Genomic DNA, 16,124 nt, shown 5'->3' with positions numbered 1-16,124 from the left:
GAACCAGACTCCTCCATGTTTCTTGATAGTGACTGTCTGTCTGTCAGGACAGTTGACTGCACCATCATTCTCATGTTATCCCATCTTCCACTCCAATAAAGTCCTCATCTGATTCCCCTGGAGTAGAACTTATCTACGACCTTGCCCTCCTATACCCCTGGTTTGGCTGCTGCCCACTTGAGCCCATGTGACTTACTATGTCTCATCCCAACTCCATACTAGCCTATAAGGTATGAGCAGTCCCATGATCTAACCTGGTGGCTGCAAATGTCAGGCCAAGTGACAGGACCTCTTCACCAGTGTTGTAATGTTGCTGTCTAGTCGTCCTCCTGGGACTGCAACAGCTTTGGGTGGCTGAAAGCTTTTTGTTTTTCATTTGTTCATTTATCAAAGATTTATTTATTTAAAATCAAATTTCATCGCAGGCAAGGGCCAAACTGAGGTAAAAAATCAATTTTGTCTCTTGTCTCCAAGTAAAATAAAAATCAATGAGCAGGAAATCAGAAAGCGAAGGTTGGAATGAGAGAAGGAGATGGACGGAAACGACACTCTGGTTGCGCCATCTACAGCTGGTTCACCATGCCAGATGCCAGAATGAGGTGAGCTGGCCGTTGGGAAGAGGCATAAGGTAGCAACATAGAATAATCTGCAATGTTCTCAGCAATAATGGCCTATGGGCTGGCAGTGGCAGAACACAATGATGAAGTGCCATTTGAGGCTCAATAGATACACGTGTGCTTGTCCCCACTCGTTTTGCTCTGCTCCTGGCTGCTGTAGGCAGCCTTATCCTGTTCAAGAGAGAGAGCAGAATGTCCTTCATTGTTTGGATGATACGTTTGGCACATTTGGAGGCAGGGCCGGGGAGAGACATCATGGGCCCTGGTGCCGCTCCAGTTTCCAGCCTGTTTCCAGGCCCTTAAATCCACCCCACTTTAACCCATTCACCCCTTTTCCCCCTCCATCCCCATCTCCCCTCACATCCATTACAATCACAGTTCATGCTGTAACTGGATGGGAAGATCCCAAAATGGAACCGTGGCTCAACATTTTTTTAAATAAAATATGGAAGAACAGAGTCAAAGAACTGCTTATTAGTTTTAACAAGAAAAAAGCATTCATTAAACATGGAAAAATTGGAGGGAACCTGGGCTGAGCTAAGGAGTTGGGTTTAACTAGCACCAACCTCTAGTGGTGCAGGCGCCAAGCTGGCCTCGATGGAATGAAAGTGGGAAGCCTGGGTTTTCCTACTCTCCTCACCCAGTGTGGATATGCTTTTGAGGGGGAAGGAAGAGGGGCAGGGTATGCATGCATCTCCCCTCCCAGCCGACTTTGTGTGTGTGGTTATTCTGTCTCTGGGTTCTCTCTCACCCTTTCACTCACTTACTCACTTTCACGGGAGGACTGAGGTCAGGAGGGAACATACACAACCCTTAAAAGAACACATTCAGAACCAGAGTTACCTGTGGAGGAAGTAAAGCCTGAGCCAGTATGGAGGAAAGAGGAAATTGCTGCCAGCCCTGTGGTAAAATCTCCATCTTCCACACTTGCTGATCCAGAATATATTGTAACTGAGGATTCCAGGATATCTGGGCATAACTAGCAAGTAAGAATCTGCCCACTAGTGACACCCCCACCATATAAGAAGAACCACCTACTCTTCTTCAAATAGTACAGTCGAATCTTTAACATACAGTTAAGTAGAAAGACAGAACCCTGGTTTAATATTTCCTCCACGTGATGCCATTTCCAATAGTGTTGTTCTCTTTGGCCCTGCAATGGAATATTGACTTAGAATATAAGCTGCAAATGCTCAACTGTGACACTTTTGACTTTTCAAAAAGAAGTTGTTAAACAGTGGAGTCAACTTTTCAAAATATTCTGGCCATGCACAATAGAAACAACACCATTCTGAATAGTTTAACTTTGGGGAAAAATTAATTTTACTACGCTGAGCTGTGATTTGCCAAAAGTAGATATTTCCAGTCAACTCGAAGGTCAAAGCAGTGGGAAGTATTCATGGAGGAGAGCAGGAGGGTTGAGAAGAAATACACTCCGACAAAGGAAAAGGAAGGAAAACTGTGATCAAACAACATGCCTGCTAGGATTTGGCAAAAAGATGGAAAGAGATGTCAGATACTGAGAGCTCAATACTGAAAGAGGCCGAGAGGAACAAAAGTAGAATGAGCAGGGGAGAAACATTGGTGAAATTAAAAAGAAAATTAGGAGAAATCAAAATGAGGACATGACAAAGAATTTGGGCAAACCGAGGGTGGCATTTGGTGCAATGGTTAGCACAGGGACTACGGCGCTGAGGACCCGGGTTCGAATCCAGGCCCTGGGTCACTGTCCATGTGGAGTTTGCACATTCTCCCTGTGCCTGCGTGGGCTTCACCCCCACAACCCAAAGATGTGCAGATTAGGTGGATTGGCCACTTTATTTTGCCCCTTGATTGGAGAAAAAATAATTGGGTAGTCTAAATTTTTAAAAAAAGAATTTGGACAAACAAACTCTTGGAAAACAAGATGAATGACCACGTTGAAGATTCCCCAATCTCACTCTATCAAACCTCATGCTTTCAGTAGCACTGAACGATAGAAGGCATTCTTGAGTTATCAACATCTAGCTTGCCTAATTGACTACAACTACCATGGGCCTCCCCAAACATATAGGGCTGGATTCTCTGCCCATGGGGGGAGGAGTATTGGGGAAGGGCCTCAGGTGATGTCCTGAGTCCGTCCATATGGCGTGCTCCCTGAGTACACTGTTTTTGAGGGGGTGGCGCATGGCAAAAATGGTACCACCCTCGATTTTGGTACAAACAGGGATTCTCTGGCCGATCGCCAAACGTGATTTTGTAATCGCCGACCGGAGAATCACGCCCCTAGAATCATAGAATCCCTACAGTGCAGAAGGAAATGAACACTTTGATGGTCACAGCTTGTTCACCATGTCAGATACCAGGATGAGCTGGGAATTGGGAAGAGGCATAAGGCAGCAACATACAGTCATCTGCAATGTTCTCCGCAATAATGGGCTATGGGCTGGCAGTGTCATAACATAAGGCCAGCGAGTCTGCACCGACCCTTCAAAAGGCCACCCTAACTAGGTCCAATCCTCTACCCTATTCCTGTAATCCCACCCTACCTTTGGATGCTTATGGGCAATTTAGCATAGGCAATCCACCTAGCCTGCAAATCTTTTGGTTGTGGGAGGAAACAGGAGCATGGGGAGGAAACCTATGTAAATGTAGATTTGTATTGAAATGAATTGAAATTTCATCATCTGCCTGGTGGGATTTAAACCCAGGTCCCCAGAGCATTGCCCTATGTCACTAGATTACTAGTCCAGTGACAATACCATTACACTGCTAAATGTTTCCCTTCGTCTATTGCCTATCATTGAATAGCCATGTTTAGTGTTGTACCATATGCTGCAAAGACAGCAGGAGTGACCATGCAGTGTGAGATTGGCTCACCAATCAATGGTATTTTCAAACTTGGCCACTCCTCCTATGTAAATCTTTGAGTTAATTCTGTGGAATGCGACAAGTGAGAACTTTCCTCAAACTATTTGTTCCAACACCACAGCAACTGCAGTCCTTGTCAAACTGGCTGGGTGTGTGATGTTACATAATGTGTTTACAAACTCATGGCTGCACCTTAGGTTATTTTATCTTTCAGTCCCTTTCACTTTACAAAGGTTGCTATTGGGCTTGACCGTTTCCAAAGGCTTTCTTAATGTTTGTCCCATTCCTTTTGATGCTCTTCCTGGCACATCTAAAACTATTCGTTATGCTCAGCCTGTAACTTGGAGTATGTGTCAGATTCAGTGCATCAAGGATGTGAAGGTTTTAGAGAGGGTGCAATATAGATTTATGGGAATGATGCCAGTAATGAGGTACTTCAGTCCTGTGAATAGGTCAGTTGTTCTCCTAAGAGTTGAGTGGAGATTTGATAGAGGTGCTCAAAATCATGTGGTGCGTGAGAGATTTGGGTTGGATTCTCCGATTCTGCGGCTATGTCCGCAGGATCCGTCTGGTCGGCCTGGTGGGGGGCTAGCAGCCGCATCACGTAAAGCCCCCAGCTTTACCTGCCGAAATGATGTAGAATGGCCAGGTCCTTGGCCACACATGCGCACGGCAGTAGCTGCGCTGTACTAAATGGCACTGCCGCACAGACTGTGCCGCCAAATACTTCCCCCCGTAACCCCCGGACCACCCCCACCAGTTCCCCCGAGCCCCCATTGAAGCCCCCAATGCCAGCGGAACGGCTCCCCCTGACTGTGGCGGCGCTGGACACAGTCCGCAGCTGCCACGCATGTCCCCGGAAAGTGAGAGAACATGGGCCCCATGCAATCGGGGACTCAGGCCATTGGAGAAGGACCTCAGGTGACGGCCTCAGGCCGTCTTGACGGCATGTGCCGTTTCTGAGGGGGCGGAGCAGCGGAAAAACGACATTGCCTCTGATTCCAGCATAAAAATGGATTCTCCTGTCGATCGCTGAACGCGATTTCAGTGCGGCGATCAGAGAATCCTGCCCCTGGGACGAGTTTCTCCGACCCGAATCTGGTGCGGCATACCGTCATTCCGGCTGCTCAATGGATTTCCCATTGCGGGCCAGCCCCACACAATCGGGAACCCCCCCGGCTCCCAGCGAAATGGAGAATCCCGACACTGGAGAATTCAGCCCAAGGAGATACTGTTCCCATTGGGTGAAGTAGGAAGTTTTACAACACCAGGTCAAGGTCCAACAGGTTTATTTGTAATCACTAGCTTTCGGAGCACAGCTCCTTCATCAAGTGAGTGACTCACCTGATGAAGGAGCTGTGCTCCGAGAGCTAGTGATTCGAAACAAACCTGTTGGACTATAACCTGGTGTTGTAAGACTTCTTACTGTGCCCACCCCAGTCCAACGCCGGCATTGCCATATCATTGGCTGAAGGGTTGTGAATCCGAGGGCAGAGTTGAGGTGAATGTGAAAATTATCAACAAGAGTAAAAACTTCTTCACAGCCAGGGTTCAGGATCTGGATATCTGAGGGGAGGATTCAATCCTGGCTTTCTAAAGGGAATAGGGTTTTATTTGAAGGGAAGACGATTGCTGGACTTTGGTAGGAAGATAACCAAATTGAAGCACAAAGTCCAGGAGTGCCTGTGGGAGTCAACACACAACAATGTGGTTAAACATAGCGATTGGTCAGAAAGCATTGATTGAAAGCAGATACGGCCAATCAACACAGTGAAGGCAGGGAACGCACCAATAGGCGGCAGGAAGGGGCGGGCTCTATTCAGCGCCCTGTAAACAGGGCGAAGGGCGCGCGGGGCAGCAATGGCGCCGGACGGTTTGGACAGAGCTCGGCACCGAGCCGTCAACCCCGACATTGACAGCGAGAGGCAAGCTCCCACTTTCAAGGTGGAGAAGTTAGTCAATCTGCTGGACGGCGGAGCGCAGCACACTCGCACCCGGAGGTCTGTAGGTGAGTCTTCGGCAGAGAGTGTCCAGACAAACCGGGGTCTGTGTGGGCAGAGAGTGTCCGGACAAACCGGGGTCTGTGTGGGCAGAGAGTGTCCGGACAAACTGGGGTCAGTGTGGGCAGGGAGTGTCCGGACAAACCGGGGTCTGTGTGGGCAGAGAGTGTCCAGACAAACCGGGGTCAGTGTGGGCAGAGAGTGTCCGGACAAACCGGGGTCTGTGTGGGCATTGAGTGTCCGGACAAACCGGGGTCTGTGTGGGCAGAGAGTGTCCGGACAAACCGGGGTCTGTGTGGGCAGAGAGTGTCCGGACAAACCGGGGTCTGTGTGGGCAGAGAGTGTCCGGACAAACCGGGGTCTGTGTGGGCATTGAGTGTCCGGACAAACCGGGGTCTGTGTGGGCAGAGAGTGTCCGGACAAACCGGGGTCTGTGTGGGCATTGAGTGTCCGGACAAACCGGGGTCTGTGTGGGCAGAGAGTGTCCGGACAAACCGGGGTCTGTGTGGGCAGAGAATGTCCAGACAAACCGGGGTCTGTGTGGGCAGAGAGTGTCCGGACAAACCGGGGTAAAGTAAAATACAATATTGAAAATTTTGAAATAATTTTTCTTTGTTTTATCAGAACATATCATCAACAGTGATGATGTTTTCAACCAAGAAAATGTGTATTTCTTGACGCAGACCGAGCGATATGAAGTAGCTGTGAAAAGAGCTGTGCACCTGTGGCTGAAGATGAAGGAATTGGGCTGGGCTGATGATGGACCAGAGATAAAGGCTGCTTTTAGGTATAGTTTTTAAACAAAAAAAAAAGTCTATGTTCTTTTGCAAGCTTTTTTGCAAAAATAAGGGGCACCAACTTGGCTTTGGGAGTGGTGTTGGTGGAGGGGAGTGGGCGGGGGTGGCGGTGGAGCCTCAACAATAAGAAGTTGAAATGTTTTGAGTAGAGTCCCCACTTCCATTTCCTTTCCTCCATCTTCCCTTTCACTGCCCGGTTCGCAATATGTTGTAAAGTGGGGTGCTAATGACGATTTTGAGTTCTTTTGCTGTCAGTCTGGCCTCAGTAAATCACCAAGGCGGATTGTAGGTATCGATTATCGTTTTTTCCAAACAGCTTGCAAGCTCCACTCACTCTGATAAAAAGGCAGGACACTGCTTAGTCTCCTGAAGCTTCCAGAGAGAGTGAGGACAAAGGGACAAAGCATCTCATTTCATATACATTAAGGTAGCATCAAGTTTCACATACACATGACCAAATAAGGCAACGGTGCAAATGCAAAGCTCCCATAGGCTTTCCCCACATTCCTTAACCTGGCCTGAGGCCTCTTCCCAGTATCCCCTGCAACAGAGAAATGGTTCTAGTGGCTGCCCATCCCCCTCTTCCTGCCTTGAATCCCAGTTGATGTTTAAAAGTCCACTAACCTAACTCCTTATTCTACTGTAGTAAGTTTTTACTCCTAACTTGGCCTAACTACCCATCATGCCATTCTGTTCATTTCCTCTCTAAATGGCCATGCTAGGTTTCATCAGATTGTTTAAGGTGGCAGAGTGTGCAAACTGTTGGTGAAGCCCTGCAGGCATGAATTTGGCTGCTGCATTTGACGGCCTGTACACGTGACCATTCTTTCCTTGGACATCAAGACACTCATGATTGAGTTGGACTCCTCCAAACCTGTTTTGTCAAGGGTTCCCAAGGCTTAGCATTAGCCTTAAGCAGCAGTCGCTCCAACAGGGTTACTCTTTCATCCTGGTCGGAATTAGCACTGCGTGCAGTGAAAGACCAGACTCATCTGAAGCTGTGTTTAATGAAATAATCAAGTTGCCCATTACCCAATGCATAAACTGAAGAGGTAAAAGTGGATGCCAGAGTCCATATATGAAGATCTGCTTTGTGAATGACCTCAGTCAGACCTGGAAGCTAAACCAGCTGTATTACTCCCATCTGCTGACTCTATATCACACTGCAGATAAGGGCTTGAGACAAGGCCTATTTCTGAGTGTCAAGCAGCTCGATTCTTGTATGGTCGGTGTTCCGATAAATGGGGCCTTGCCATACACCATCAGTTTAGTGTTCTTAAAAAGAATAACATTTATACTTTAAGCAACATTCTCACTTTCACATTAAATGGAATGGCAACTATGCTTCAGCGTGTTGTGAACTTGCTGATTCTACCATATGGTTTATTTCTGATTTTAGCTATGATTCGATGCAGCCATGTCAGACTGAAATTTTTGGGGTCAAACTGTCATACTGCACAGAAAAGCCCTTCGGCCCATCACTTCTGCAACGGTCAAAAACAACCTAACTATTCTAATCATTTTTTCGAACACTTGGCTCATAGCCTTGTCTGCATAGAGATCGCAAGTACACATCTAAATACTTCTTAAATGCTATGAGGGTCTCTACCTTCACCACCCTTTCAGGCAGCGAGTTCCAAAATCCAACATCCTCTGGGTAAAAAATTTTTTTGTCGCGTCCCCTCGAAAACTGCCCCTTACCTTAAATCTATGTCCCATGATCAGTGATCCTTCCAAAAAGGAGAAATGTTTCTTCCTGTCTATTCTATCTATGCCCCTTACAATTTTAAACATTCTAATCATGTCCCCACTCAGTCTCCTCTTCTTCAAGGAAACAATCTAAGTCTATCCAATCTCTCTTTATAACTAAAACTCTCCAGCCCTGACAACATCCTGGTAAATCTGACCTTGCCAGTGCTATCGCATCCCTCCTATAATGAGGATTCATTATAATAACTGCACACAATACTCGAGTTGTGGCCTAACTAACATTTTATACACAGCACGGTGGTTAGCACTGTTGCTTCACAGCGCCAGGATCCCAGGTTCGATTCCCGCTTGGGTCACTGTCTGTGCGGAGTTCTCCTTGTGTCTGCGTGGATTTCCTCCGGGTGCTCCAGTTTCCTCCCACAAGTCCCGAAAGACGTGTTGTTAGGTAAATCGGACATTCTCCCTCTGTGTACCCGAACAGGCGCTGGAGTGTGGCGACTAGGGGATTTTCACAGTAACTTCATTGCAGTGTTAATGTAAGGCTACGTGTGACAATAATAAAGATTATTATTACAGTTCCAGCATAACCTCCCTGCTCCTGAACTCTGTGCCTCAGCTAATAAAAGTATACCATATGCCTTTTTAACCACATTATCTACTTGCTCTGATACCTTAAGGGACCAGTGTACATGCACATTAAGGTCCCTCTGACCCTCAGTGCTTCCCAGGGTCCTACCATTTATCATGTATTCCCTTGCCTTGTTTGTCTTGCCCATTTGCATCACACTTATCCAGATTGAATTTCATTTGCCACTGGTCAGCCCATCTGACCAGCCCGTCTATACCCTCCAATAATGTCAGGCTATCCTCCTCACTATTTAACACTCCACCAATTTTTATATCATCTGTAAACTTACTTATCAACCCTCCATACATTCATGTTCAATTTGCTTAACTTCCTTGGGTCCCAAGGGCTCTTACCTTTGCTATCAGTCTCCCATGTGGGACTTTATCAAAAGCCTTGCTAAAGTCCAAGTAGACTATGTCAAATGCAAATCCCTCATCTACACACCTGATCACCTCTATGGAAAATTCAATTAAGTTGATCAGATATGACCTCCCTTCAACAAAACCATGCTGACTGTTTTTGATTAATCCCTGCCTCTCCAAATGCAGATTAATTCTGTGTCTCAGAATTGTTTCCAATAGTTTCCACGCCACTTGAGGGTAGGCTGACTGGTCTGTAGTTTCCTAGATTATCCCTTCCGCCCTCTTGAAAAATGTTACTACATTGCCTATCCTCCAGTACCGCTTCTGTGGCCAGGGAGAAATTGAAAATTAATGCCAGCACCCCTGCTACTTCCTCCCTTGCCTCACTCAACAGCCTGGGATACATTTCATCTGATCCTGGGGATTAGTCTACTTTTCAGCCTGGCAGACCACTCAGTCTATGTTAATCTGTTTAATTTTATTACAATCCTTCTCCCTGATTTTTATGCACGCACTGTCCCTCTCACGAGTGAACACTGACACAAAGTATTTATTTAGAATTCTACCTATGTCCTCCAGCTTCTCACACAAATTACCATTATGATTCTTAATGGGCCCTACTCTTTCCCTAGTTATCCTTTTACCATAATGTACTTGCAAAATAACTTAGGATTTTCCTTTATTTTACCTGTCAGTATCCTTTCATGTCCCTTTTTGCCCTCCTAATTTCTTTTAAGTTCCCTTTTGCACACTCCCAAGTATTTCCCAGGGCCTGTTTCAGTGTGTAACTTGTGCATTATTAGATTTCTTTCTGTGGATGATGCAGTTGGGGAACGGCGAGAAGCGCAATTGTTTAAAAAAAAAAAGCTTGCACTTTACACTTCTTATTGTTGTGGCTCCACCCCCACCCACTCCCCTCCACCAACACCACTCCCAAAGCCAAGTTGGTGCCCCTTATTTTCTCTCATGTTCCCAAGACGGAGACTCCAAGTGGGCACTCTGGCAGAACTTCATGGGTTTCAAAACCCTTAGGATGTCTGCCAAGAGTGTCTCAGTAGCCAGAGCGGGGCTGTGAACAGTCTGCTTCTCTGCAGCACAAAGGGACTTAGGGGCCCTAGTTCAGAATTCTCTAAGGTTAACTTGCAGGTTCAGTTGGCAGTTAGGAAGGCAAATGCAATGTTTGCATTCATTTCGAGAGGGCTAGAATACAAGAGCAGGGATGTACTGCTGAGGCTGTATAAGGCTCTGGTCAGACCCCATTTGGAATATTGTGCACAGTTTCGGGCCCTGTATCTAAGGGAGGATGTGCTGGCCTTGGAGCGGATCCAGAGGAGGTTCACAAGAATGATCCTGGGAAGGGAGGGCTTGTCGTATGAGGAACAGTTGAGGACTCTGGGTCTGTACTCATTGGAGTTCAGAAGAATGAGGGGAATCTCACTGAAACTTAGAATACTGAGAGGCCTAGATAGAGTGGGCGAGGAGAAGATGTTTCCACTAGCAGGAGAGACTCGAATCCGAGGGCACAGTCTCAGACTGAAGTGATGATCTTTTAAAACAGATGAGGAATTTCTTCAGCCAGAGGGTGGTGAATCTGTGGAACTCATTGTCACAGAAGGCTGTGGAGGTCAAGTTACTGACTGACTTTGAGATAGAGCTAGATAGGTTCTCGATTAATAAGGGGATCAGGGGTTACGGGAGAAGGCAGCAGAATGGGGTTGGGAAACATATCAGCCGTGTTCGAATGGTGGAACAGACTCAGTGGGCCGCATAGCCTAATTCTGCACCCATATCTTTTTTTTAAAATTTAGAGTACCCAATTATTTTTTTCCAATTAAGCGGCAATTTAGCGTGGCCAATCCACCTACCCTGCACATCTTTGGGTTGTGGGGGTGAAACCAACGCAGACACGGGGAGAATGTGCAAACGCCACACAGACAATGACCCGGAGCCGGGATCAAACCCCGGTCCTCAGCGCCATAGGCAGCAGTGCTAACCACTGCGCCTCCATGCCGTCCCTCTGCACCTATATCTTATGGTCTAGCATTGACTTAAGAACTGTGCACTCCTGCGTCCAAAGTGTAAATATTTATTTTGTTTTTACCATTTGAAGTTGTTGATAGTTCTTTTAATGTATAATGATAAAGCATTTTCTATAGCTCGTTATGAAATAGTCAGTGTGTATGAAATGTATTTGATATTATTCATGGGGTCACAGTTGGTGAACAAACCAGTCTTCAATTTTGCGGCCTGTTGAGATAAAGGACGGCTACTCATGCAGCCCAAGCACTAGCCTAGGTTGCCCATCATTGCTTTATCTCATGCATATAGAGTTACTTCAGTTTACCTGTGGCTGGCACTGTGGCTTCACAGCACCAGGGTCCCAGGTTCGATTCCCCGCTGGAGAATGTCTGTGCAGAGTTTGCATGTTCTCCCCTGTTGCTCGTTATGCTCTCCTTAATTTGCTCTGTTTTAATTATGCTTGCTCAAGAGTTGCCAGGTAATTTTTCGATACCGCCACAAGGTTCAAAACCGAATACTGATCAAAGACTTGGTACACCAGTCAGTAAGTTTGAAATCAATGCACATTTTTTTACACACACAGTCAATTATACTCATGCACAAACTCTACTCACTAAACTACAACTACTACTAAAAGCCTATACTTAACCTCGGGTGCCCACTCAGTCAGAGGAACAATGGCCGTTTTTCTGAGGCTGCTGGCATCAAACTGGTGTAGAATTGTAGCTAGGAGCGCCTATCTCGTAGCGTGCGTTGACTTTAGACTTACTTGGCTGGTGCTTAGTGGGTCTCTCGTCGCTGAGAGCCAAGGCCAAGATGATGAAGATGAAGAAGAGAGTGATCTGTCTTGGGAGCTCCTTTTTATACCCCAAAGGGGCTTCGTGCTCTTTTAGGTGGTCCTTGAACTTGGCCCCAATTAATTGACCATGTCCTAATCATCTGTATTGATTTTCTCCAATAAAGGGGTCGTTGCTTGATATAGCAGACTGTTGGCCTGCCTTTGTTTTAGTCTCCACTGGCGCCGGAGAGTCTGCTCTGGTATTGTTTGCTTAAATGTTTCTCTTTTGTCCCCGGAGATAGCTCATTACTATGCTAATGGCTTGTAGTGTCGGTCTTGTCTGGGAGTTGCAAACTCCAATCCACAGACAAACCTTGCACCTGCTTGTTTTCTTAGCATTGTTCAATTTTCCCTTTACTCTCTGCAAGTGTCCATTTTGAAATCGGGACGTGGCCACCCCAGGTGGCTACACCCCGTGTCTCCGTGGGTTTCCTCCAGGCGCTCCGGTTTCCCCCCACAGTCCGTGCAGGTTAGGTGGATAGGCCATGCTAAATTGCCCAGTTCAAAAAGGTGAGGAGGGGTTATTGGGTTACAGGGCTAGGGTGGAAGGGAGGGCTTAAGTGGGTTGGTGCAGACTCAATGGGCCGAATGGCCTCCTTCTGCACTGTATGTTCTATGTACCCAAAGTCTTGCATTGCTATAGTCTTGTTATTTAACTTTATTGTTACAACATTGATGCTTTCCTAACATTTTTGTGATTACAGTATTAACATTAACAACCCTCTGACTAGCCCATCTTTTCCCGTCAAGTCCTTGAAGTTAGAGGTTCAGGGGGTATTATAACCCTTTTACATCTTGTTCACTGTTCTGTTAGGAGAGTGGTAGGCTCTTGTGTTGCTTGTTCTTGCTGTTGGCTTGTAGATTGGAGTGGTATTGGATATGGTTTCATTTGTGTGTTCCATTGCTTGATGTTAAACCACACCTGCTCGGTCTGGCTGGTTTAGCCATATATGGCTATTTTTTTTTCCTCTTGACTGTTCCTTGCAGGGTGGATGCAAATGGTGTATGTCTACTTGGCGGTGTTTTTCTTTCTTGCTTCTCCATTTAGGCTATCTGTAAACTGAGGCCGAGGAAGAACATTCCCTCCTGAAGAGGAAGATTAAGCAGCATGCTCACCTCTGCTTTTTGTTGTTGATGGTACGCAACTGCTACAAGGTTCCAGCACCCCTTGTGGGTTTGGCACGCTAGCTGGAAGTGGCTATATGTGCACAATGATTGATGTATCCACCGACTACACTATCATTGTAGTTGGAGGTAGAAGCTCCTTCTCTGGTATCACTTCCACTGGAGGTGCTATAGTATTCTAATGTGCAGTAGTTGGTCTGACTATTGGAGACTCTCGAGCACCTAGAATGATGATGGGCAAACCTCCTCAACAAAAAAGATATCTGGACGTTTTCTGCCGGTTGAAGATTGATTGCTACGCAGGCATTCTGCTCAGAGGAGAGAGGGGTTGACTGCGAACACCGTACATCGGCTCAAAGATCTGTTTGTCACATTCCTCAGTGGTTCAAGGATCATGCCTCAGACCAGGAATCAAACTCCCCTTGCTCCATACAATAATGTCTGTCATTCAAATCGAATGACTGTGGTTCCTCATCTGACAGGACTGTCGCACTGGCACCTGAATCTAATTTAATATTTGTTAAATGACCATTAACCAGGATATCAGTGTTCCAAAACAAAGAAACTCATTCTCTGATGTCCCCCAAGAAAAACAACTTTGCATCTCCAGGGCCTTTGGTCGACCTTGTGCTAACCTTTGGAATGTCTGCTAGGGTTGCGACTTGCACAGTTAACCAAAGTGCCCCTGTCTTTTGCATTGGAAGCATTGGGAAAAACATGCAAGACACTGACCTTTCCAGTGCTGTCAAAGTCACACTGCTGGATGGTACAGGGGTTGCTTTTCCTGACTTGGATGGTCCCTGTGTTTTATAACCCTGATAGGATGGACTGAGGGTTGATTTTTGCCCCATGAAGTGGTGGTCTCTTCCCCCTAGCATGGTCCTGTGTTGTGCACCTAGCTCAGACAGTCTAACTAGCTGGTCAGGTTAGTTGGGGGTAAGAACATCTTTAGCTTGTAGGAGGTCAGAGAATGAGTCATCTGCAACATCATTCTGTCTTGGATGAGCTCAAAATCATCCATATCACCATATTGACATCTATCTGTCATCTTTATAGGATCCATGAGGAATCCACAGGTTCCTCGGGGAACTGGGCTTCGTTAATAAATTTATCTTTGCCCAGTATTTTCCCCAAAGACTCCAATTTTGTATTTGGTCTGGGCCATAGGTAAATCCCAGTGAAACTGGAAGTGTGGAATTGCAATCTTTATGAAGATTTTAAGAAGTGTGGCTGCAGCTTTAAGAGATTACAAAGTTCCAAGATGGTGTCACCAGTTACTGCTGAACAAGGATCTTCCTGTGCTTGCTGGTGTTTGGAGGGCTTTTCAAAATGACAGTGGCACGCTTCTGCCTGAAGAACAAGGGACCACGACAGCAGCAGAGGTTGGCTGGCTGCCGACTTAATTAATTTGGCAATGTTGCATTATGAGTCGGGGCTCTTGAAATCGAACTGTGCCAGGACTCAGAGTCTGGAATCAGGTTTAGTGACGAGTTTCTTTTGACTGAAGGACCTAAAAGGGGTTTCTCAGGCCTAGCTGGTCTAGAATTTAAAAAAAGTTATAGATACATAGAAGATAGTAGCATGAAGAGGCCTGTTGGCACTTCGTGCCTGCTCCACCATTCATCACGATCATGGCTCATCATCCAATTCAATAGCCTAATCCTGGTTTCTCCCCATAACCTTTGATCCCATTCGCCCCAAGTGCTATATCTAGCCGCCTCTTGAATATATTCAATGTTTTAGCATCAACTACTTCCAATGGTAATGAATTCCACCGGCTCACCACTCTTTGGGTGAAGGAATGTCTCCTCGTCTTTGTCTGAAATGGTTTACCCTGAATCCTCAGACTGAGACCCTTCGTTCTGGACACCCCACCCTTATCTTACCCTTGCAGTTTGTGAGCGCTGCATGCTGAAACCAGACTTCTAAGGTGGATGCAATGGAGTCTTCTGCTTGAGTAAAACTTCTACCTTTCTTGTTTGCTTCAAGGCCCTTGTGACTCTGGACCTTTTTCCTGGTGAATTTTCTCAGCTTCTGTAGCTTCAGTTGGGAGTTAGGTTCAGTGCAGAATCTGTTTAAGGTGTCCTTTGTCTTAGTTTCTCAGCATTCTCATGAGAATGGGGGTTTTAATTTTGAAGCTTCCACCATGAAGTAGGTTTTCAGTCTGGAATATGTTAGTTGGAAATTGATATTAACAGCTCATACCTATACATCCAACTGTAAATATATATAGTTATGTAGTTGACCCCATTCTAGGTCTTATCCCAACTATGTTCATCTCCAGACTGACACTGGCTCCATGTCAGATATCTTTTTACATCATTGTGGGCGGTGCTGTACTTTGTCTTACTTAACCCTTTGTGTACCAGCCCCTACTACTACAGAGCGAAACTTGCAGCTGCCAATTTGGCCTTCTGATGCCTTGGTAAGTGGTATAGGCTGCAGGTTTGGAATGTGTAGTCAAATGAGTTTGAGTGTGGTGTGAGGTGCTCCAGAGAGTGAATGCCTCCACCTCGAGTGCTAGGTTGGGGCTGATACAGCTGAAGGTGGTATACAGAGCACACCTCACAAGGGCGAGGATGAGCCGATTCTTTGAAGGAGTATAAGATGTGTGTGAACGTTGCCCGGCGGGGGGGGGGGGGGGGGGGCTAATCACGTTCATATGTTTTGGTCCTGTCCAAAGCTAGAGGAGTACTGGAAGGAGGTTTTTAGGGTCATTTCTAAAGTGGTGCATGTGAAACTGGATCCGGGCCCCGGGAGGCCATAATCGGGGTGTTGGACCAGCCAGGGTTGGAAACGGGTGTGGAGGCAGATGTTGTAGCCTTCGCCTCGTTGATCGCCCAAAGGCAGATCCTGTTGGGATGGAGAGCGGCCTCTTCACCCTGTGCCCTGGCATGGCGGGGGGACCTGTTGGAATTCTTGACTCTTGAGAAGGTTAAGTTTGAACTGAGGGGAAGGACGGAGTGGTTCTACAATTCATGGGCTTTATTCATTATGCACTTTAAAGAACTGGATTACATCGAACATTAGTTTGGGGGGGTTGGGTGGGAGGGTTGGGGGGAGGGAGGCTGTGTGTATTAAGAGTGACTATGGGTGATTCCTGATTCCTTTTTGTCATTTGTTTGTGTGAACATGCGGGCTAATGTTTGGGGTGAGGATGGGATCGTTGTTATTGATA

General features: G+C 46.4%; 1 protein-coding gene across 1 annotated transcript in view; it reads left to right on the top strand.

Annotated features, from left to right (window-relative positions):
* The first annotated feature begins 5,288 nt into the window (after positions 1 to 5,288).
* LOC119973059 (peroxisomal acyl-coenzyme A oxidase 2-like) overlaps positions 5,289 to 16,124 on the top strand; it is a 56,441-nt gene continuing 45,605 nt past the window's right edge. Inside the window, exons 1-2 of the mRNA XM_038810514.1 lie at positions 5,289 to 5,475; positions 6,092 to 6,254. Coding sequence (XP_038666442.1) covers positions 5,328 to 5,475; positions 6,092 to 6,254 — 311 coding nt within the window. The 5' untranslated portion in view covers positions 5,289 to 5,327. The remainder of the gene's footprint in view (positions 5,476 to 6,091; positions 6,255 to 16,124) is intronic.

Source organism: Scyliorhinus canicula, chromosome 11 (assembly GCF_902713615.1).
Source record: "Scyliorhinus canicula chromosome 11, sScyCan1.1, whole genome shotgun sequence".
Classification (NCBI taxonomy): Eukaryota; Metazoa; Chordata; class Chondrichthyes; order Carcharhiniformes; family Scyliorhinidae; genus Scyliorhinus; species Scyliorhinus canicula.
This window is presented reverse-complemented; position numbering and strand designations above follow the sequence as displayed.